We start from the raw sequence: 22,985 nt of genomic DNA on the forward strand, positions 1-22,985 counted from the left end.
TTTAATATTAATTGAGTCTAAAGGTATTCCCCAGAGCAAAGCAGTGTGTAAGGGGTCTGTGTGACACTGCTGTCTTCAACTTCCTGACAGAGGATTGAAGAGAACATAGGGCCAGACTCTTAGAGCTGCAGTGACAGGACAAAAGGCAACAGGCACAAGGGAAGGGAAATTCCAGCTAAATATATGGGAAAAGAGGGTTGTACTACAGGCAGCTCCCAGGGCCTTTATCCTACAAGATGGGGCAGTTTATCTGAAAAAGCCCATCCTTGCTGAGATTCCTCCTGGTTCCATGCTGGCATTGAAGGAGCCCAGCCTGCAGCTGACATGTGACAAGCTGTGTATGCTGCTTTCTGTCCCCCCAGTTTTCCCTGCTGCCCCCATGCCCAGCCCTCCACACTCACCACCTCCTGCAAGCTGGGGCTGGCCACGAGGTCTGGGCACAGAGGCTCTATCTCCACCTTGATCACTGTGCCACCCCGGCTGCTGCTCCAGGCTCCCCGTTCCCCTTTGGGCAGCTGAAGGGGGACATGAGGCTGGAGGCAGGACTGGCTCCTCTTCTCCACATCATCCTGCTCTGGGTCACTGCCCAGTTCTGTGACATCCAGGCTGAACCTAATCAGGGGACAGGAAGAAGCCTCAGAGCAGACCTGAGCACAGCTGGCACACTGTGCCTAGGGTGGCACAGCCCCTGCAATGGCCCTGGCTGGGTGGTCCTAACAAGCTCATGCAACTGGGACAAGGAGGCTCCCCACAGCAGGCACGTGGGAAAGGAAATGACAGGAAGCCTCAGCCTGGACACCAAGTCCTGAGCCTGTTAAAAACAGCTTTTCTGGCTGCCACCAGTGAGTCCCCAGCTCCCTGGTCACCCGGGATGTTTAGTGCTGGCTGGCTCACACTGATCTCTTAGCAACCCCTGAGACTGTGCAGCCAGCCTGGAAACAGCCTGTCCTGCCTGCCCCAGGGCTGCTGCCCTGTCAGCTGCCATCCAGGAACGTCCCTCTGGGCATTCAGAAGTGGCAGGTGATTTGTTTATCGCATCACCACTGTGGCATCATGCCATAATTCCTGCTCCCACCAGGGCCCAGCTTTGAGGAAGGAAAAAAAATATTTTCTAGGAAATGAGGGGTGGGTGAGCTCCCCCAGTGCCACAGTGTCCTGCACACCAAGTGCTGTTGCAGTGACAACACAGAAGCAAAATGATGGATTCTCAGTGGAAAATCTTAGTCTCTGCATGGGTTCTGTCTGCAGATCACTGTCACTTCATTCCTGCTGCCAGAGGCAAGCTTCAGGAAGCATTTGCTTAGGGAACAGTGGGGTGTATTCCCCTTCCCTGGCCTCCTGCTCACACGTGCTTCATCACCCAGCGAGGGGACAGAACGTGTCCCTGACACTACAGCCACGCTGTGCCACCGTTACTCATGTGCCTGTTACAGCATAAACTGTGAATGATCCATGGCACATGGGACAACAATAGGTCTGAGAACCAAAGTCTGAGCTTGAAAAAGGTCTGCCAAGATTTCAGGCTGAGGTAATTTTAGGGTACCGTATAAGGAGGAGAGATAAAAATAGTCCTTGCTGGCTTGCACCTAAATCCCAGTCAGCTGGGAGATCAATACATTTGTCAGCGGGGAAAGCATTCCTGGAGGAACCTGGAGCTCTAGGCATTCATGTGGCAGGAGCAGAGGATGGCAGCAATGCCAGGCCTGACTCTACTCCCAGCCAGAGCTCAGCACCGTGCTACAAACACAATGTCCTCTGCAGCCACATGGAGGGCAGAGGGCTGGAGGACAGCACAGTGCTTGCAGACACAGGCCCTCCCAAGCCAACTCACAGACAAGAAGAAAAAGGATTTGACAGAGCTCTCTTAATCCTTCTTTCATGGAAAAAATTCCCTTTGAGCCAGAGGATGGAGGTCATCGGGGCAACTGATGCTGTTCAAGATTCCCTCTGGACAAAAAGAGAGATCCTCTTCCCGGCCCCAACACCAGGAAAAGAGGGTCTTCCTACTTCCAAGGAGACATTACAGCCTCTTGCTTCCCTAGTGCTTCCTCTTCCACATCCCACCCAACATGAGCATGGGTGTCCAACTGCTCTGGCAGATGCCAACAGGGAAAGGAGACCACCCAGCAGGATCTGGATCTGCAGGCAGAGTGACGTTCACACCTCCATTGCATTGTGTACATCAAATATCACTCAAATCTCACTCGTACCTGCGCCTGCAGTCCACGGGTGACAGAGCGCTCTCCCAGCTGTGCCTCCGGGATGTGGACATAGACCTCACCAGTGTGGGGAAGGAGTCCTGGGCCTCCTGCAGGTCCAGCTCGTTGTCTGCCTCTGCAGGATGCTCAGAAGTGCTGGTACCATCATCTGGAACGGCTGCACAGGAGCACAGGTGGCCTTTGTTCAGAAAATGACAGTCAGCCTCGCCGTAATGTACCGAGCAGGAAATGGGATTGGAAAAAGCAACATCCACAGACAGTTTGCTCAGAGCCTTTGGCCTCTCTTCCAATGAGTGATGGGCAGACACAGTCTGGGATCCTTGTTCTGGCTGTGCTGCCATGGCTGGTGCTGTTTTGGCAGACGGCAGGCTCAGGAGTCCCAGGTCTCTGTAATACTCCGTGCCGTGGAGAGCAGAGTCTGAGAGGAGATCCTCCGTGCTGCTGTGCAAGTCTGCTGCTGGCACATCCAGCTCTGTGGAAGATGAGTCCTCCTGAAAATGCAGCACAAATCCCATCTGAGAGCCTCATACCAGCCCTGCAAAGGGGATGCCTCCTGTGCAGAAACTGGGGTGCAGAGCAGGGCCAGACTTGCAAGTGACTTTCCAATAGTCACCTTCCCCTGCTGTCCCTCACATCAACATAACCTTGTATTCCTTGACAATCTGGATCAGTTCCACTTTCCCCCATTCCTACTCCACCACAAACCCCTCAGGATTTGGTGCTGACCACCCAGTTTGCTGGCCCTGACCTCTGCCTTGCACCGTGGTAGCAGCAGGAAAGAGGACACTTGCCTTCTCTTCAGCCATGCTTGTGCAGAAGGAATCATCCTCAGCAATCAGGGATGGGAGGAAGCTTTTGGGGGTGGGATACTCCAAGGGAGGGCTGTGGTGGTCAGTGAATTCCCGTAAGCACGGCTTGCAGTCAGACCCTGCAAGACAGAGAAGGTCTCAGCAGGCAATGAGACATCTGGGAGGGATGGGGAGCCAGCTGCACACTCACAGGCAACAACAGGCAGCACTAAAATGCTCCACATGCCCTCTGCTCCTTCACAGACAGGCAGTGTCAGGCAGTCTCCAGACCACAACAGCCTTGATCCTGTAGGAACCTGGTGCAAGGGTTTCCTGACAGCAGAAACCCCATCCTTCAGCAGAAACCTCATCCTTCAGCAGAAACCTCATCCTTCAGCAGAAACCTCATCCTCGCAGCATATACAAGGGGACAGGCCTGGCTTGCACTGTCCCAGTCAGACCCTCATAGGGTGTCCTATGCTGCAGAGGCCTTTTCTACAGTAAAAGAATTAAGCACATTTTTATGCCTGTTATTGACATTATGGACCTTCAGATCAGAAATCTAGGAATAAAAATACTGATGGTGGTTTTATTTTCATCCGTAAGGAATAAAGGACACCTGGGTGGGTGGGTAATAAATGATACTGGGAGGCAAACTGATGGCTCCAGACAACACTGAATATGCAGAGCAATACCAGGAGCACATAATTCTCCTGGCTCTGGATCACTCCTCTGGATTTTCCCCAGGCAGGAGCATGAACCTGAGTGTGCATATACCATCTGATAACTCAGTGAGAAACAAACCAAGGTCTGGATGTGTTTCGTGGTACAATAGATAGTCCAGCTGACTGAAGCACATTCCTGTGGAGCGAGACACACTGTAAACCTTAGCCACAATCCCTGAACCATCGCATGACTCATGGAGGCTTTTTATTCCTTGGAGACACACACAGCTGAGGCAAAGGGCTGAGGCAAAGGGAAAAAAGCCAGGCTGTTGGCTGAAGCACTGTGGTGAATCTCTGAAGATGCAGAGTACAACAGCAAGAGACTGTAAGCAGCCATATCTATCCAATTGGAAAAACCAGCAGGAAACTGCTAGAAACCCATCACACTCCAGGAAAATCAAGCATAAAAACATTAATGTAAGGAAGACATTGTTCAAAAACGCACTCTTGGAAAGCTTGCATCCTGCTGTGGATTATAAAGCTACACAATTCAGCCAGGAATTGTGTGGTGCCAACTAAAAAAAGGCAGCAAACGTGAGGGAGAGTTTGGAGATTTGTTCCTTGGATCCCACTGCACTCTGCAGATGCCAGATTTTCTGTTTTAAGGAGCATTTGGTGTGTTCAAATGTCTGTGATGGTTTCAAGTGAGGGACTATAAATAATATAGAAAGAAAACACTTCTGAAGGCACTATTTTAATTAAGGGGTTTTTAGCTACAAGACCAGGGAAAATTTGAAACAGGCTTTCTATCAAGGCTCTAAAATTTACTTCACATGACATTTTTAATGAATAGACCAGTTCTTGCCCAGGATGTCCCTGAGCTGCATCTGCAACTGGCAGAAATTTAGTGAGCTGTTAAACATCACCTTTTGCTTTTCTCAGTGCACCTGGATTCAGCTTGCAATCAAAAATCAGCATTTTGAAGTGAATACACGCTTGAACCAGCACAGATTTTGGCATGAACTTGTAGGAAACAGCAGCCAAAGCTCTCAGCAGGCAGTGAAAACCACTGAAGCCCCCAAACAGGCTGGGATGGCTAAGGTAGAATGGACCCACAGGGAACAACCAGGAGGTGGGGAGTATCCCAGGAAGGTCATACATAGTGGTTCCCCTCATACACATCCAAGGAAGGAAGAAAAAGGAGATTCCCTGCTTTCACCATCCCTTCAGCAGCAAACAACCCACAAGGAAAGCAGCAAAGCCCTGGGAGGCAGCAGGAGCTGACAAGGGCTGTGGCCTGACAGAGGCCAGAGCCCTGGATTGAAGGTTTAACTAAAACAAGGAGTTTTTTCCTCCCAAGCAGTGTCCAGCCATCCCGCCAAGGCTACTCTGGGCCTGCACCAAGCTCCATGCGGACCTAAAGTGGATCCCTGGAACAGAGTCAGCTCCTTAGAGGCCTGGAAAATATTCCCTGTGTTCTGCCTGTGCCTTGCAGGGCTTAGGATTTGGCCAAGGCATAGGCTGCATTCAACAGACCCGGTCCAGACCCACCAAAAGACTTAAATCCTCCTTGGAGGCTTCAGACACTCAGTTCAACACGCGATAAATCAGCCCCGCCGCAAGCCCGGGGTCGAGGCAGCGGCACGCGGCACACGCGGGCGGCAGCCGTGGGGACACCATTTTAGGCAATGTGTGAGCACCAGCCATGGCACTGCCAGGTTCCCACTTCAGAGGCTGAGCCAGCACCGTGCACGGAGCAGGTGCTTGGGCAAGAGGGTGATGGAGGAGCTCATGGGGGAAAATGCCTTCAGATGTCAGGCTGTGGGATGATGGGCAAGGAAGTTCGAGCATGGAGCACACATGGGAAGGAGGCAGGTCTTGGGGGCTGTGAACATCCCCATATCAATGATCAAGGTGGTCACCAATGTGTCAGCCAGTGTGGTAAATCCTGGAGCACCTTGAGTCTCCTGTACTTTGCCCTTGGGCCTGTCTGGAAGACAGACCCAGACTCCAGCGTGATGGCGAGGGGACAGGGAATCTTGGCCCCCCAGGCTCTGGCAGACAGCAGCAGTCACCTTTCCTCAGCTGAAGCTGGAGATGGGATAACAAAATGACACTTTCAAGAACAAATGCTGTTTGCTCTAGGAGAACATTAAGCAGATTAGGTATTGCAGTTGCTTAATTCGTCTCTAGCTGGCAACCATAAAAGGTTATTGCTGCAGGGAGCAGCCTCCTCAGAGGAATTCCCAGGGCAGAGCTGGAGAGGAAGCATCGCTCGCTGGGCTGGGATGGTTCCTGCACTTGGCCAGAGCTTCCCACGGGTGAAACATGACTACTCCAGGCTGCTGCGTGGGGAGGAAGGAAGCAGTGACAGGCATCCACAGCATGTGACAGTCTGGGATGGTCTCAGGGGGTTTGATGCTGTGGGGACAGCAGGATCAGCTGGCTGAGCTGCTCTCACTCAAGGAAGAAGGCTTCATGCTGTTCTAACTGTACACAAGGCCACTGGGATCCCAACAGAGATTTTCATAATTCCCTCCAGAGCTCCAGAGGTCCAGTCAGACCCTCTCCACTGTAACTGGCTGTGCTGATTTCCCTCAGACAGGCTGGCCACTGGAGCTGCACACACAAGTGTCACAGCAGGTGACAGCACCACAACAGCCAGCATTGGAACAAGACCTGCCAGCAGCATCCCATCCTCACCTGCCTGTCCCTTGGCTTGGTGCAGGATGCTGCATGTCCTCAGGTGACCCTGGAGCCAGGCTGGTGCTGGGAAGGGGACACGTCAGAGGAAAAGATGGATGTGAGCTCTGGCCACACCAGTCACATCCTCCAACATCAAACACTGTCTGCATTCCCACTGGGGAAGGACCACACCAAATGTGGCAGGACAAAGGCACTGGGCAGTTCTGCTCCATGGAACAATCCCAGGAGGAAGAAAAGACCAGAACATCTGGGCATTTCCCAGCAGTCAGGGATTGAGACTGTTGGGAAACCATGGAGAGCATCACAGACAAGAAATAAAAATTATTCCATCTTCCTCTGACCCACCCCTGCCCTCCTGGCCCCACACCAGCTGCTCTTCACATATCCTGTCACAGGGTGTCCAGAACTATAAGGAAAAAACCTCTGTAAAGCAAGTGCTGAAGTCCCTGTGCCAAGAGCAGCTGAAGTGCAGTCGTCCCTTGCCTGGTGTGGGCCCCTCATGGCCAGCACTGGCAGCAGTGGGGATTGGCTCTGGGCAGGAGCAGGGCAAGATAAGCTGTCCCAGACTGTAACACACTGTACAGAGCCACTGCCTTATCACCACACTGGGGCCGGGCTCTTGGGCACGGAGGGCAGGGGAGCCGGGACTGTTCTCTGCTGTCTCTAAGCTGAAGGGGTCTGCAGCCCCTCTGATTCCCTCCAGGTCACTGTGCAGGTTCCTGCAGTGGCTCCAGGGGGCACTGAGGGAAGGGCCCACGTGGACCAGGGAGTGCCACACTACACAACATCAGTGTGGGAGAGGGGCTGAGCAAGCCCCAACAGGACAAACTGCTGTGCAAGCACCTGCTGAAGGCAGCTGCTGTGCCCAGGCCCTCTCCAAAGCAGTCAGTGCTTGGGAGCAGCGTGAGGCTGATTCACTTGTTAGAGGAATCAGCCCACCTGAGCCCTCCCAGCCAGCCCATAACCCCCCAGCAGGCATGGCACTGGGGAGGCTGGAGCAGGCTGTCCAGCTGGGGCTTTGGGGAGCTGCCTGGGGCTCACCACACATCAGAGCCTGCAAGACCCCCTGCCTCCTGCTCTGAATTAACCTTCCTTCAACTGTTCAGTTTAGATCTTGGTCTCCTGCACATCCACACCAGAAGAGAACTGGGAGTGGGTGGGGAATAATGAAGGAGAAAGAGGAGCAGGAGCTCTGATGCTGCAGGTAAAGGTACCCAAAAGCATCAGCCTGAAGGCAGTATTTGCTCACAAGGACCCAAGTGTCTGGCTCCTCCAGGACTGCAAATGTCCTGCTTCCCAGGGCTCTTACTTCCCTCTTTCCAAGTCACGGCACCGCATGCAGAAATGAGGCCAGTTCACACCAGTTGCTGCCATTTCCCACCCCTGCTGCTGGACACAGGGAAGCCCAGCCAGGACCACCCAAAGCGCCAGGGCTCCGGACACGGGGGCTCTGCTCGTCAGCCTTCACTGAAAGGCTGAAGGAATCTTTTCCCCCACATCTGCTCAAACACCAAACTCTGGCCAGGCAGCATGCAGAAACAGCTGTCTGCAAGCACCAGGACCTCCAGCTCACTGCCAACCACAAAACAAACTTATTACAAAACCAAAAGGCTGATACTTAACCCATTACCCAGCTCCTGGAGGCAATTATGTGCCTTGAAAAGAAGATTAAATGGAAGGAAAAGTGTTAACATCCCTTAAGGCAGTGATCCCTGAAGGGAGCAGTGGGGGGGGTGGGGGACACCTCAAAACAAGCTCTGCCTGGGCCCCCGGGGTTCTTTGGTACCTGCTCAGTCCAGGACAAGCTGTCCCTGCCACAGCCCAGCTCCCGCCACACGCTCAGCCCCCTGTCCCCACAGGCCATTACCTCGCTTAAAGGACCATCTCTTCTTCCAGCGCTTGGAAAACGATGGCCAGGAGTGGTTGAGCAGCGAGTCTGACATTTGGGAGCCCTGTACAAGGTACAGCCCCAAGCAGGAGACTCCGGCACGGAGCACGGCAGAGCTCAGCGCGGTCTAAGGCAGCGCTGCAGGCTGCAGCCCAGGGGCTGCCAAGGGGGGTGTGGAGAAGCCAAGTGTTTTGTCAGAAGTATCAGCTGATGGAAGCTGTAGCCAGACAGAGATTCCTGGTCCCTGGCGTTCCCACCTGTGTGGCAGGTCAGTGACTTCCTACAGCTGGGCCTGGGGATTAGTGACACAGCCCCTGAGTGCTACTCGAGGCTTGCAGACAGAAACAGAAAACAAGCTGTTAACACACCACAGCCCCCCCTGCCCTCTGCCAAAGCCTCCCTGCTCCATTCATGGCTGTAAGCATGACAGACACTTCTCACCTGGCTGAGAGTCACCTTCACCTTCAGTGAGGGGTCAGAGTTGATACTTAAAATGCTTGATGCTTTTACAAGACATTTATGAAGGCTCACTATTTATACTTTTTTCTTATTTTCAAGTGCTGTGGCAGGGCTTCTGCAAGGGACTGAAAAAGACCCCATCTGTCCACAGTATCAGCATCATCCTGCAGCTCACAGCAAGTCCCAGGCCCCTGGCAAGGATGTTTCTCCAAGTCCTCCTCAGGTCTCCCACACAGGGAGGTAGGTGGGAGCAATCTCAGAGTCCCCCAAGAGACCCAGCTCCATACCCTCCAAGCCCACTGGTCCCATTTGGCACCAGCCCCACAGCCCAGACAGGCTCCAAACTTCACTCCCAACCCCTCAATTAGGCTGAAGAAGCCAGGTTTTACCCCAGTGCTGCTGTCTGGGGCCAGACCAAAACTCCTCCCTGCTGTTCAGCCTGTGGCCTCACTGAGCAGAGCCCAGACAGTCTGGGAATGATCACAGGTACACTCACAGCTTGAAGCCCAGGCTGGGCTGGTGATACACAGAAGCTGGTGTCAAAAAGGATTTTTCTTGCCTGGCCACAAACCCCAAAGTGTCACTGGCCCAGAACAACCCTATCTACATCTCCTCTGCTTCCATCTCCTCAATAACACTGCCCTGGGGTGGGCAGTCCAGAGTGGAATTTGGGGGTCCTGGGCATGGACCCCTCTTGTGCACAGCCCAAACGCAGCTGTGGGCAGTGCCAGGGTGTCTTTGCAAACATCCAGCTGTGGCACAGGAGCAGCAGGAGCCAAAAGCAGCACCCAAAGGGTGCCCAGCCAGCCTGGCACTGCCCCAGAGCCCACCATGATGACACCTGAGGGTTAAATCCTGACCTCGTCTCCACTTCGCTCACAGCAGAGCAAAACCCCGTGGAGGCTGGGCCTCCCCAGTCCATGTTTTGCATTGAAGCTCGTGCAGGAGGGAGGCTGCACCGAACCCAGCACTGGGACTTTTGGCTTCAAGACAAGCCGCTTCCTCACAAGGCCTTGAGGAAGGTGAGTGACAGCCCCGCTGCTGTGGGATGGAACTTGTGCAGAGAGCGACTTACCCTGAGGGCTGGCGGCCCCTCTGTGGCGGGTTCCTCGTGCACGCTCATATCTGACAGCCTCGGCTGCTTCTCCAGCCGCTGGAGCAGAGCGAGAAGCGGAGCCTCACCGGGGAAGCAGCGGCCATGAGGGCGGTTTGCTCACGGGGGCCGCCGGCTCAGCCCTCTCACCGCTTCCCCTTTCCGACGGCACAAACAAAGCCGGCTCGCCCATGCTGCGGCTGCCAGAGCAGCGCCCCAGGGCTGCTCGCTGCCACCCTCGCGGGGCTCTGGGCTCTGACAGGGTCCAGCAAAGCCACCAGGAGGGCTGCGGACCCTGAGGCAGCCGTGCAGGGGCCCTGGGAGCCCTGAAGGCACGATGGCTGTGAGGAGCAGCTATTGCCACCGCTGCTTCCTGTTCCCTTCGGAGAAAACCCGCAGTGTGTGCCCCGAGAGCCCCGCAGGCCCGGCCCGGCCCGTGGGCTCCTGCACCACGGCTCCTTCACCTCCCACACACGGCAGCTCCTAACGAGTCCCTGCTCTTTGACCTTGGGGGGCAACTGGGACCCCAAAGGCCAGCAGGTCTGTCTTACACTTCGGGAAGTGACAGCACAGCAGAGAAATACCCGTAGTGACCATATTCACCTGTACAGGGGAGAGACAAAGACTTCAGCTCCAAGGCAGTGCCCCTGGCCAGCAGACAGAGCCCCTGGCCAGGCTCGGGTTTTTGGCACAGCCATTCCCTCCTTCCCAAAAAACCCCGTGTGCTGAGGCACTCATGCTCCTCATCCCAGAGCCCCGAGCACTCGCCAGCCCCAGCCAAACCCTAATCAGAACAAGAACCACTCACACTCCAATTACTCAAGACCGCAGCTTTGGCAGCGCTTAGAATAGCAATTACCCTGTGCTCCAGGAAACCACAAGAGCAAAGAGGAATTAAGGTTTAATTTCTCTGAAGTCCACAAGAGCTCGATTAGCATCAGAGATCAGGGCAGCTCCTAAACACCAGGCAGCTGCTCTGGCTGATGGGATGGTGAGTTGTCCTTGGCTCAAACAAGGACGAGCTCTTTTCTTCCTGCCACGAGTCTGACACAGCCTGGGGGATGCTGAAGCTGAGCTGTGCAGGCAGCCTGGAAGAGTGATGAGGGATAATGGCACGAGGATTGTCCCAGCCTCAGCAGCCTCCCCACAGCATCCCAGAGAACCCAGAGGGAAGCAAACCTCCTGGGACAGCAAGTTCAAATTTTGTGGCTTTGCTTATTTTTGCATTTTAGGATCCCTAGAGAACAAGCCTGTGCCAGAAGAAGCAACTCCAAAACATCTTAAAACACCAATTTGTTTATGATCATTCTCACAGTGAAGTTCTGGATAGGCTTAGGAAAAAATGGCATTGGTGGGGTGTTGAGTGCTGTGTCCAGCTCTGGGCCTCTCACTGCAGGAAGATGCTGAGGGGCTGGAGAGTGTCCAGGGAAGGGAACGGAGCTGGGGAAGGGGCTGGAGAGTCAGCCCTGTGAGGGAGCTGGGAAAGGGGCTCAGCCTGGAGAAAAGGAGGCTCGGGGGGATCTTCAGGCTCTGCACAACTCCCTGCCAGGAGGGGACAGCCCTCACCTCACTCTGGTGAAACAAAACAAGGTTTAAGTTAGAAACACCCCCAGAGGGGCCTGGGCAGGACAGGAGGCTCCTGGTGCACACCTGGTTACAGCCAGGACAGGGGTGGGACTCATCCTCTGCCTTTGATGCTTTAAAACCTGCAGTGAGGAGTCTGTCTCCTCCAAGCACGGAACACTTGTCCATGCCCAGGAAATAACAGAATTACATGACAGAGCCACAGTTCTCAATGCTCCAGAAGGAATCCTGGCACCAAAGTTCACCCAACAGCATCAGAGGCATCACCCCAGAGCCCCGAGGTGAGGACAGGGATCACCAGAGCCATCAGGTAGAGGAGTTCCACTGGCTTCACACTACAAGCCTACATCTGCTTGAGCTGCGGGTTTTTGTTTTTTCCTTAATTTCCTTTATTTTGCATCTTATTCCAAGGTACAAATTTATTACTTTCTCCATGGCAAAGCAGCCTTCAGTGCTGCACAGACAGCAGACACAAAATGAACGGTTATTCTTGGATAATTTATTCAGAATTTTAATATAAACAGTTAATTGTTCAATATTCTGACACACAGCAAGGATTTTTCTTTTTTACTATTCAAAAATTTTCTGTACATGTCACTGCTTGGCTCTTAGATATGAAAACATTGAAAAAATAAATCAAGGGGGAAGGTTTTTCTTTCTTCTTCCTTTTTTTTAAAAAAAAACATGGCACATTTGACCCTTTATTTCAAACAAGAGGTATCTGCAGTACTATTTGTATTCTAGAACCTTAAATATGCAAAGGGAAAGGTGGGAGCAGCAAGAATGAACTGGGAAAAAAAAATAAAAACCCCAAGACTTCACAGGACATCACCTAACATGTAGCTGAAACTATCTGTGGTTTATTTAAGTGAAGCAGAGGGCTCTGGGCTTTGTTGGGTGAAGCTGACATCCACTTTACCCATCCATGAGGGTCCTCAAATATAAAGCAGTTTTGATACTCCAAGAATAAAATAATTCCCCTAACTAAAGCACAATTTAATGTTTTTCCTGTTTAAATAACACTCTACCTCTGCAGATTTAGAAGTGGCCTTTCTAAAATTCTCCATCGGCTTTCATGGGACTCAGTTACAGGACAAGACTTGGAAGTGGGGATGGTGGAAGCGTTGGAATGCTGCTGGGAGAGCCTGGATTTAGAGAGCTTTGGTGTTGAGTCCAGCTCAGAGCTCTCAGGTACAGAGCCCTCAGCTCAAGATTGATTGGAGCTGCTGGGACTGACCAGGGACTGGGGTTCAGCTGAGAAAGAGCCCCCATTTAACCTCCACTGATGGCTCTTCTTTAGCTGCCAGGACTATTCCAGGTCCTCCCAGCCACCAGACCCTGTTCCCAAGGGATCTTTCTGGGCTGAGAAAGGAAACTATTTAACACCACCCGTTGGAACACTGGAGTGGGAACAAAACCACTACCAGGAACAGAATTTCTGTCTGATTGCAAATCTGTTGGCAAAAAAATAACAACACCATAGGAGTTAATACTAACTTTATTATACAATATTTAAAAAGTCATTTCTCTACCTGTCCCCTTACAGCTTGCATTGTGCTGCAGTGAATTTTCCCAAACTGCAAGAATAAGTGCTTCCTTCTGAGAAGGACAAGCAAATTCATTTTAAAAAGAAATACACATTTAATGACAGCAGATTTGCTAAAAACAATAAGTTTAGAGTTGCTTTTCAACAGTCAGATTCCTCCAAAAGTCAGCTAGATGATTGGCTTCACTCTTGTGATGCTCCTAACGAGGCTGAACACGTCAAGGCTTTACACCGACACAGACAGAATCCAAGCAGAGGGAACACAGAGCCAAGCAGAAGGTAATAAAAAGGCCAAATTCCATTAAGTTCATACAAATACCAAACTAATCTTATGTTGAATTCATGAAGTAACTATTTCTTGATTCCAACCCATTCAGCAGTTCCTCTCCCTGGACCACAGGATGCTCTGAGGGGTGGTGGCTCTTTGGGCAGGACCAGGGTTCCTGCGAGTCCCCGGCTCCGAGAGGATCCCAGGGGTCATCTGCAGTTCCGAGCTCCCTCCAGGCTCTGAGCCGATCCCACACGGATCACGGCAGCATCTGGCACAGCCTGGACAGTAAGGTTTTATGGCACAAAGATATTTTACGTTCTGGCTTGTAAAACAAGGTTCCAGTCTTGGTAGCAGGAAGGGCCTGGGACACCTCAGGATCTGTCTTGGTGTCACAGTGGCTTTGAGAGGGAACTCAACCGCCTCCCTCCATCCCTCCCTCCTCTAAAGCAGAGGCTCAGCACCCTTCTTGCTCCTGTCATTTCCTATTTGCCTTCAGCACAGTCAGCTCAGTAACACAAGAAGCGACTTTGAGATTTTTTTTTCCAAAGAGATACCAACACTATAGCCAACAGACTAAAATGAAGCAAAGTGTCCCATCGCTATAATACAAATTTAGGAGGAAAGAGATAAACTACCCATAAATTAAGAGTACCCTTTAGCAACCTAAAAGCAGCCTCTTCATACCCACATGGCTGCTTTACCATCATTGCTGCAGTGTGGTCTAGTTCCCATCACCTTTCCCAACCCAGTGCTGGCACACAGTTTATGTCTGAGCTCTTCTATTTTACAACACAATAGAGTATTTACAAGCAGCCAAGACAGACACGTTCCTAACCCAGCAGCCAAGCTTTGCAGCGCTGCGCTGGCTCGCAGGAGAAGTTCCAGATTGGCAAGAGCCATTCAGGAAGTGGCAATCGAGTTTAATGTGGAAACCTTTCTGAGAAACCTCTACAGTCTTGCACTTCAGACTTTTTCTCAGTGAAAGCTCAGCAGAGCTTAGCTTCTTGCTCCTCCTGATTCACCAGAGTGAATTTCTGGCTACATGGTGGTGCCAGACTGTGCCCAGGAGGCTCCAGCTGCTCCTGGACAGGCTGAGGGGTCTGTCCTGCTGCCCCGTGCTGCGAGCGGGGCATTCTCTGCCCACAAAGGGCAGGAGCCAGCCCTCCAACAAATACTAATGCAAACAAAGAAGGAGCTTCCCACTGCTGGCTGCCTTCCTCCAGCCATCCCACCTGCTCTCCTGCACCGGTGTTTGGCTCCTCCTGAGCAGCAGCAGCAGCAGCAGCAGTGAGCGTTGTGCTTCCACTGCAGCTGGGGAATTCTGCCCCATGAAGATGTGGCCAGAGCAAAGAGCAGCAGCTCCCCCAAGAAAGGCTCAGCACAGCACCCCTGCCCGGGCTGGGGTCCCTGGCAGCACCCCAGAGGTTTCAACAGCACTTGAGTCTCCACTTGCAGGAATTCTCTGAGCAGGAATCAGCGAGATCCGAGTGAGGTGTTCGGGCATCCCCAAGGCGAGGATCTTCCAGCAGCAGAGACCAAAGTGACGGCTGTGAGCCAGGGAAGGATTTTCCAGCAGTGAGAGCTGGGCTTTGAGGGTGATGTTCATTTATTCTTCCTGATTCTACAGCTGAGTGTGATCTGTAACTGCCACGAGCAGCAACCACTAGTGTTATTTGTTTTACAGAGGAGAAACACAATACCCTCCCCACTGGTACCACACGTCTTCCCTCCCCCTGGGCACAAGGTGGGAAGGATGAGTAACCTTCACACAGTGCTGGGTACAAACAACTGCTCCGTTCGGTGCAGGGTGAAGGTGACACTGAGCCATGGGAGGGGACTGCCTGTCTGTGGAGCAGCACACGCTCCCTGGCTCGGCCATGCGAGTGTTCAAACCATGTGTACTCACAGGGCCAACCAGTATCAACCGCGTGGAAAAGCCAGACCCAATACAAGGTTCCAAACTTCCTTCAGGTTAAAGATCTTCTATTCCCACAGTTATGATCACTGCCATTGGAAATGTTATCAAAGCAAGGGTGTGCTGGGAAAGGTTTTCAGGAGGTCACTGGCAGGACCTTGGGTCACCTGTGCGCAGTGAGAAGAGCAGTGACCAAGCCACCCCAATGCAACCCCAACAGCAAGGGCTGGTCCCAGTCCCAGCTCCACGCTGGCACATGCTGATCCAGGAGGAAGCAGCCTGATCCTTTTAGGTCATGAGTTCACTAAAGTCCAAACATTGAAATGGCTCTTTTGTTTTTTTTTTTGTTTTTTTTAAATTACAACAGAACTAAGGGATGAGATCAGATCCAAATTTGTAAATGGGTTCATTGGCCACTACTGTTCACATTAGGGATCAACAGTGACGAGCCATTCTCCTTCCCATTCCCTTCATGAATGGTCCCTGGTATTGGAATCAGCTGATACTGATTTTCCCTGATCCACAATAGGTCCAGACCAGAATATTTAAACAGGTTTAGAGGTGCGTAGTATTAAAAAATATCCTTAAGAAACACTGAGGTAGACTGCACCAGAACAGGACAAAAGTAATCCCACCACATCCACCTGCCAAGATTTTGCGGATACAAATTTACATGTTCTGTGTGTTTAAGAAAACAAATTGTTTGTTGCTTTTTTTTTTTACAGTGTTTTATATATTAAAATAAATAAAAAAATTCTAATAAGAAAAACTTCTCTTCCTTAGAAAAGTGTGAGAATATGTCTTCTTTCCTGCAGTGTAGTATAGAGCTGCTAAACAGTTACAACTTTGTAAAGCAGAAGAAATGTAAACGAGGCCTTTTGAAATCCAAAGGTTCTCACCCATGTCTGGACTGTGTTTTCCACCCAAATTTGTGGAGCAACCTGTACCCTCCACCTGGGCCGAACCGATCAGCCTCCAGCAGCAAAGGGCCCAACAGCTCCCAGTGCTACCCAGAGTCTGTCATCCCCCCTTTTGTGACTCTGTTCTGGCCAGAAGCAGCTGGGGCTCCCAGAACCAGCTGCAGCCCCAGGTGTGGGCTCGGGGCGCTGCAGCCCCTCTGCCTCGCTCACAGCAGCACTGCCCAGGCTGGAGCCACAGCCCAGCCCAGCCTTCCTGCTCTCCCGAGCCAGGGCACCTCGCTTTCTCCTGGCAGAGAGCACAAAACAAGATCCAGGAGGAGAAGTGAAGGACTGAGCGTCTCTCCCTGCTGTTCAAGCACCTCCTGCATGACACGGGCCTGCGACATCCATCATCTTCCTTCCCTGCTCCCACCAGCTCCGTGCTACCAGCCCTGGCTGAGTTTCACCGTTATTCTCCAACACCAGGTGCCCATCAGCTCTGTCTTTGCAAACAGCAGAACAACAAAGCACAGTCCTGACGGCGAGCGCTGACATCCCGGCAAGCCGCGTCCCGGGAGTTCTGCAGCAGGAATCTCAGGGAACACAAGGCTGGAGGCAGCAAACCACGGTCACCTCCGGCGTGCAGAGCCCAGAACTTTGTGCTCCCCCCTTCAGTGTCCCTTGCTGAGCTCCAGTTCGTGCTTGTCCTCTCTCACCGGCTCCATCTGCGGCACGGAAGGCAAAGTGAGGGACACGGGGGTAGAGGAGGAGCAGGACTCGAGGCCAGGATGTTCTGGGTCCTTCAGCTCCCAACACCCAAGATGGGGCTTTGATTGGAGCCAGCTGACTGTGTTGAATAAATCATGAAACTATTACAAAGCCTTGTCAAGTATGAACTGAACATGTGCTTCATCGCTCCTGCAAGGCTAAAATTAGTTCGTTCTGAAATCTTTGGACCACTTTAAGACCAAACAATCCCCCAAAACTCTTGCCGCCCCAAAAGGATCATAAACAGTCAATAATTTATATGAAGTTAAAATTTAAACTAAAGACATCTTTAAATATGTTACAACAAACAATATATATACTCAATGCTGTAAGGACAGAAAACTCCGTGTCTCAGGTCAGGGGACTCCTACTTCGTTTGGTCTTGAAAGTACCCACAAATCTCAGAGTTCTGCTCATTTAGCTCCCAGCACGTTCTCCTCATTTGTTAATGAGAGAAAACCTGCTCCCAAGAGTCCTCAGTATAAAAATAATCTGTTTAGAATTCAGTCTCTCCAGGGAAATGGGGAAAAAAGATAAGTACACACTTGCAAGAAGAGGAAAGCTCCTGTGAGAACAGAGGATCATAGAGTATGCTGAGTTGGAAGGGACCCACCAGGATCATGGACTCCAACTCCTGGCCCTGTGCAGGACACCCCGAGAACCCCACCATGTGCCTGAAAGCGCTGTAAGTTGTGTACAAAACCAGAAATGTCTCTTTTGCTCTAGGGTACACCCCACATGTTGATACTGCACACACGCACACACACACCCACGCACGCACCCCGGGAGTTTCACCCCTTGAAAACAAAGTATGAGAGCAGCAGCTATTGGTCAATCTGAGGATCTGGCGCGTCCGACTGATGTGCTGAATCCTTCTCTCTGTGGAGAGCCTGCCTGAAAGCCTGGAATTCTACTGGAAATGCTCTTGTTCCACGTTGCTGGGCTGGAGCTCAGGCACCAGAGAACTTCACGTCTTCTGCTGGCAAACGCGGATGCTTCTCCTTCAGTTGAACTCACACGGTCGCTTCCTGTTGTGAAACCATGGTTACAGCAGGGACAGCAGCCATGGAAACCTCTTCCATTTAAGTTCACAGATAAGTCCACTGACAACCAGTCAACTTGGCAAAAAAAAAAAATAAAATAAAAAATCGTAAGATGATTAAAAATCTGAAGAGTTTGTAGATGTGTGTCATACACTGTGGCAGCAATAACAAGAGTCCTGAGATTTGTGGAGGGGGGGGGGGAAAAAGCAGACACAACCCTTGGGCCAAACAGGAAGTGTTAGGAAGGACTTGACCTGGGCATGGAGAGAATCCGCCCGTTTTTCTTGCCACCGTTCATGTGAGTGTAAGGGATGTGCTCCTCGTAGTTGCCCTTGAGGGCCATGGAGGGTCCATTGTCCCTCCCCAGCGCTTTGTCCCTCTGTGAGTACGAGGAGGGGTCCAGGGGAATGCTCTCCATGTTCTCGAAGTCCATCTCGTACTCCTCCGTCTCCAGAGGTTTGTTCTCCTCGCTGTAGAAGAAGGAGACCTCGTGGAAGCTGGGGTGCAAGTCCTCCTTCAGCATCTCGATGATCTCGATGAAGGTGGGACGCATCTTGGGGTTGTACTGCCAGCACATCTGCATCAGGCTGTGCCTGCAGCAGCACAGAGCACAGTCAGGGGCAGTAAAAGCAATCCCATGTGCAGACCAAGGCTGACCCCCCACCACCCACACCACACCTCTGACACCCCAGCTTGCTTGTCCACTTTCCAGCCTCCACATCTGCCTGTAGGTCCTGACACTCCTTTTTCTCTATTTCTGTCTAGATGAAAAATTCCTTCCGATTCCTTCAATTGTTCTTAATTTGGCTGCTGAAGGAAACAGGGCTGTGGTTCACAGACTCCACGTGTGTGTGTGTATGTGCACAAGCACACAGAGCCAGGTCATCCTTTTTTAATTGACTCCCTTTTAATTTTAACTCAGCTTGAAAGATAACAAAGCTCCCAAAACTTCAAGGAAAATGAGAGGCTGGGCAGAGGACAGAGGTCCTGTAAACATCCCACCCAAAAGAAAGGCTGCAGTAAGAGGTCACATGTTATCAGACACCATGGAGAAAGAACTCACAAATACAAATAGAGTTTCAAACTGGAGTTTGTAACTGGCCATCAGACAAATGTCCAGCACAGCAGGCTTTTTTCATAGGGATACTCACAAAACATGTTTATTTTATGACTCTGGAAGTGCTGTTTTGGCCAGAAGCAGCTGAGGGAAGAGGCTACCAGAACCAGAGAGTTACCATCTGTGCTCCCTTTTCCAACCAGAGCTGCTTTCCCTCACAACTGCTCCAGTGTGACTCCTCACACAGAATCCCATGATCACTGGGGTTGGAAATGACCTCCCAAGACCATCAAGTCCAACCTTTGACCCATCCCCACCTTGTCACCCAGCCCAGAGCACTGAGTGCCACATCCTGTCCTTTTTTGGACACCTCCAGGGTTTGGAGCAGGAGCCCCTTCCCTGGATCACTAAGGATGCTTTGGTGCAATTTCTATGGGAGGTGCCTCACTAAAGTCTGTTTTCCTCCTCCCCAGTCGAGGAGGGGTTAAGAGGTGCCCCAGGTCAGGCCATTCCTGTTGGCCACACTTGAGGCAAAGAGTGCAGCTGGGCTGGCTGTCCCCTCTTGCCCACTTACAGCCTCTCCGGGCAGTTGTCCGGCTGATCCAGGTATCCTCCATCCATGACAAACTTTAGCACCTGTTCATTGGAGAGTCCCTGGTACGGCTGCTCTGCCAAGCTGCTTATTTCCCAAAGGACAACACCAAATGACCTAAGGGAGAGAGAAGGTTCCTGGTGAGAACAAAACATCCTGGAGCCCTCCCAGTGACAGAGTTATTTTGGAAAACGAACACTTCAAAAGAACACGACTATATTTTTATGGAAGTGTTTCAAAACAACGGCTTTGTTTTGTCTGTGCTCCGAGCAAGTCAGTTTAAACTATGTGTGCTAAAACAAGGAGCTCCTGAGCTGGAATCCATCTGGGATTGCAGAGGACAACTTACCACACGTCAGAGTAGGTGGTGAACACCCCATCCTTCAGCGACTCCGGGGCCATCCAGCGCACGGGCAGCAGTCCTTTGCCCCCCTTGCGGTAATAATCCGTCTCGTAGATGTCCCTGGTCATCCCAAAGTCTGAGAGAAACAATTGGGATGTGTTAAATGCCTCTCCCTCCACACTGCTTTTCCTGTGCAACATCTCCAGATGGATGTTGCCTTCCCCCCCACTGCCAAAGCCCAGCCTGGAGTCATCTGTCACCTCATGATTAATTTTCAAAACATTTCCCTTTTCCTGCATTTTTTTCTACAGAGTCACAACAGAGACTCCAGAGTTAAATTTTTTGGTGACAGCTTCTATTCTAAACATTATTTTATTAATCTTCTGTAAGTACAACAGAGCTCCCTTTGCCTGAAATCCCACTGCCCTGGCTCTAATTCCACAGAGCTCTGAAAAATCACCACACTGGGGAGTTCCAGCTTATTTTTAAATTTTCTATTTACTTATTTCTAAAAGGGTTTGGGTTTAAAACTGGGTTAAATTACTTTTAAAAGCCACCTGACCCAATGACAGGATTATCAGCACTGTGTTTGTTGTACCCAACTCCTTCTTTGTCTTAATTCTCACAAAAGCAAAGACCAGTGAGACAAACCCAGGTAGATCAGGCTGGAAAGGTAATGAACTTTTAGGCCAGAGATTTGGGAATAGGGAAAGAGAGAAAAGCTGCTCTGGTTCTACAGGAGATGTTGTTCTTACTGAAGACCACACAATTCTGTGACAGGGAAGAAACAGAGGAAGTGCTGCAATTTCCCACAGCCAGTGAGAACCACCCGTGTTTTCCACACTGGTTTCATCGCTTTGCTTTTACAACAAACACGATGCACAGAACCATCTCCTGATCACAGAATGGCCTGGGTTGGAAGGGACCAGCACTACCTACCCCCGATTTTCACAGTGAAGTCCTCTGCCACCATGCAGTTGCGAGCTGCCAGGTCCCTGTGCACGAATTTCTTGGCGTTCAGGTAGGCCATGCCGTCGGCGATCTCCGCGGCCATCTGGATCATCTCCCTCAGCGTCGGGGGCGGCCGCCCGGGGTTATTCTGCAAGGAAGGATCAGTCACACAATGGTCTGGGTTAGATGTGACCTCAAACATCATCCAGTTCCCTGCCACGAGCACTGGCACCTTCCAACCTGGCCTAGGACACTTCCAGCTTCTCTAGGTAACCTCTCTACCCTCACAGCCAAGAATGTCTTCCCAAAATCAAATCAAATCTACTCTCTTTCAGCTTAAAAGAAGCATTAAATCCCAAATCAAGTCACTCTGTTCCACAACAGACTCGCTCTCTCCTGTCTTTACCTCAGCTTCAGGTCTCAAGGAGCGGAGGTAACTCTTCAGATCCCCATGTGCCATCAGCTCCATGACCACCAGAGTAGGCTGTCCCTTGGAGACCACTCCGAGGAGGCGAACCTGGAAAAGGAGCGAGAAACTCCCTCGAGGCTGTGTCCAAACAGAGCAGACAAAGCCAACACCCCCTGAAACAGAGCTGAGAACAGCCCCACAAGGCCTTGTCAGGCTGAGAGGTTTAGAAAGCAGCAGTGAAACGACTTGGGCGGGTTCTGTGGAATCCAGCAGGGGAAGATCCCAGCTTGGGCGGATCGGCAGCCTCTGCTGCTTTGGCGAGCTGAGGGTCGGGCTCTGAAGGCACTGCAGAGCTGAGCTGAGAGCTGAGGCACCCAGCACTTACCACATGATGGCAGCTGAAGCCTTTCATCACGGAGGCCTCGTTGAGGAACTCGATGCGCTCACGCAGGCTGGCGGACTCGTTCACCGTCTTCACGGCCACGCGCGTCTCGGGCTCTCCCTTCACAATGTCCTTGGCAATGCCCTCGTACACCATCCCAAAGGAGCCCTGGCCCAGCTCCCTCAGGAGGGTGATCTTGTCCCGTGGCACCTCCCATTCGTCAGGGACATAAACTGTTGGGCACAGAGGAACAGTCCTGAGCTGCAGCCTTGGTTGTGCTGCCACACTACAGGGGGGGGAATTCTACAAAAGGACCAGAAAACTCCACAAAGACAACTCCAGCCCCATCCTGCTGCACCAACTGCATGATTACACAAGAAATAAACCCTGGCTGCTCTCACCATCACTGGCACTGATGTACTCAGGGTTGGAGGATGCATACAGGGGTCCCGTTGGTCCTTCGGTTTGTCTGGAAGAGACACAAACTCCTCAGCACTTTTCAGCCTCTGACACCCTCGAGGTGAGGGCATTTGATTTGGTGAGGATTTGATTAATCCCCAAAGCATGCAGCAAATAAACTGTCCCCACATGGCACAAACTATTTCCTGCACTTAAAATTAATGCTGCAATCGCTATGGAAATTAGAAACTAAACAAAAACTGACTCCCAAAAAAGCAGCAAAACTTTTGGATGTAAGTTTTAGTGTTTCTGGTGAAAACAAGGGAAAATTGCACTCACCTCTTCTTCACAAGCACATAAGCAGCTCCAATAATTCCAGCAATTATTATGGCAAAAATAATCGGAACAATGATAACAGCAATATTTGGCTGAGCATTCACTAGGAGAGAAAGAGCGAGTTGGAGGTTTTATACAGGTCCAAAAGACAAATTTTTTCCTCATTAAAATCTCCCCCTTCAATTAATTGCAACAAAAACAAAACTAGAAGCTATTTCAGATCAAAATGTGGGGCTGGTCAAAATGAGGACTAATTAAAAAAAGCCATGTGTTTCCAAGTAATTTCAGGTTCTTGACAACTGATATATTTGGTAAACATTTAATGACTCCCTGTGGCTCCCTGTGCATGGCTTGCTACACCCCATCCTCCAGAAATAACCCCAGTTTCTGTCAGGGATTAAATGTCGAAAACAAAATGAACTCACAATAATCAGCCACGTAGAAATAGGTGGGTTCTGTCCAGGAGCCGTTTCCAGCCAGGGAGGTGGCTCGGATCCGCACGCTGTAGTTGCCAGGCTGGAGCCCCCGGAGCTTGCAGCCGTTCTCGCTGGCAAAGTGCTTGCGGGACACACAGAAATGGGCTTCCTGTGGGGAAAGGGGCTGTGGCAGGGTCATCTGCAGCTCCCAGGGCTCTCTGAGAGCCCTCTGGGGCTCCTGCAGCACCCAGGGCTC

General features: G+C 51.4%; 2 protein-coding genes across 3 annotated transcripts in view; both read right to left on the reverse strand.

The window, feature by feature from the left end:
* Positions 1-8,336, reverse strand: part of ARHGEF18 (Rho/Rac guanine nucleotide exchange factor 18) — a 48,382-nt gene extending 40,046 nt beyond the window's left edge. Inside the window, exons 1-4 of one of the 2 annotated variants that reach the window (XM_015651884.2) lie at positions 8,246-8,336; positions 3,011-3,147; positions 2,211-2,710; positions 402-612 (exon numbers count right to left, since the gene is read on the reverse strand). In XM_015651884.2, coding sequence (XP_015507370.1) covers positions 402-612; positions 2,211-2,710; positions 3,011-3,147; positions 8,246-8,321 — 924 coding nt within the window. In that variant the 5' untranslated portion in view covers positions 8,322-8,336. Of the gene's footprint in view, positions 1-401; positions 613-2,210; positions 2,711-3,010; positions 3,148-8,245 lie in introns of those variants that run through there. The other variant, XM_033520122.1, reaches the window with a different exon arrangement.
* A 4,546-nt stretch (positions 8,337-12,882) lies between these two features.
* The window catches only part of INSR (insulin receptor), a 46,463-nt gene continuing 36,360 nt past the window's right edge, over positions 12,883-22,985 (reverse strand). Inside the window, exons 12-20 of the mRNA XM_015651836.2 lie at positions 22,739-22,898; positions 22,317-22,416; positions 21,980-22,047; positions 21,582-21,811; positions 21,194-21,304; positions 20,776-20,935; positions 19,843-19,972; positions 19,476-19,610; positions 12,883-18,437 (exon numbers count right to left, since the gene is read on the reverse strand). Of these exons, the coding sequence (XP_015507322.1) occupies positions 18,083-18,437; positions 19,476-19,610; positions 19,843-19,972; positions 20,776-20,935; positions 21,194-21,304; positions 21,582-21,811; positions 21,980-22,047; positions 22,317-22,416; positions 22,739-22,898 (1,449 nt within the window). The 3' untranslated portion in view covers positions 12,883-18,082. The remainder of the gene's footprint in view (positions 18,438-19,475; positions 19,611-19,842; positions 19,973-20,775; positions 20,936-21,193; positions 21,305-21,581; positions 21,812-21,979; positions 22,048-22,316; positions 22,417-22,738; positions 22,899-22,985) is intronic.

This window comes from Parus major, chromosome 28 (assembly GCF_001522545.3).
Source record: "Parus major isolate Abel chromosome 28, Parus_major1.1, whole genome shotgun sequence".
NCBI classification, from domain to species: domain Eukaryota; kingdom Metazoa; phylum Chordata; class Aves; order Passeriformes; family Paridae; genus Parus; species Parus major.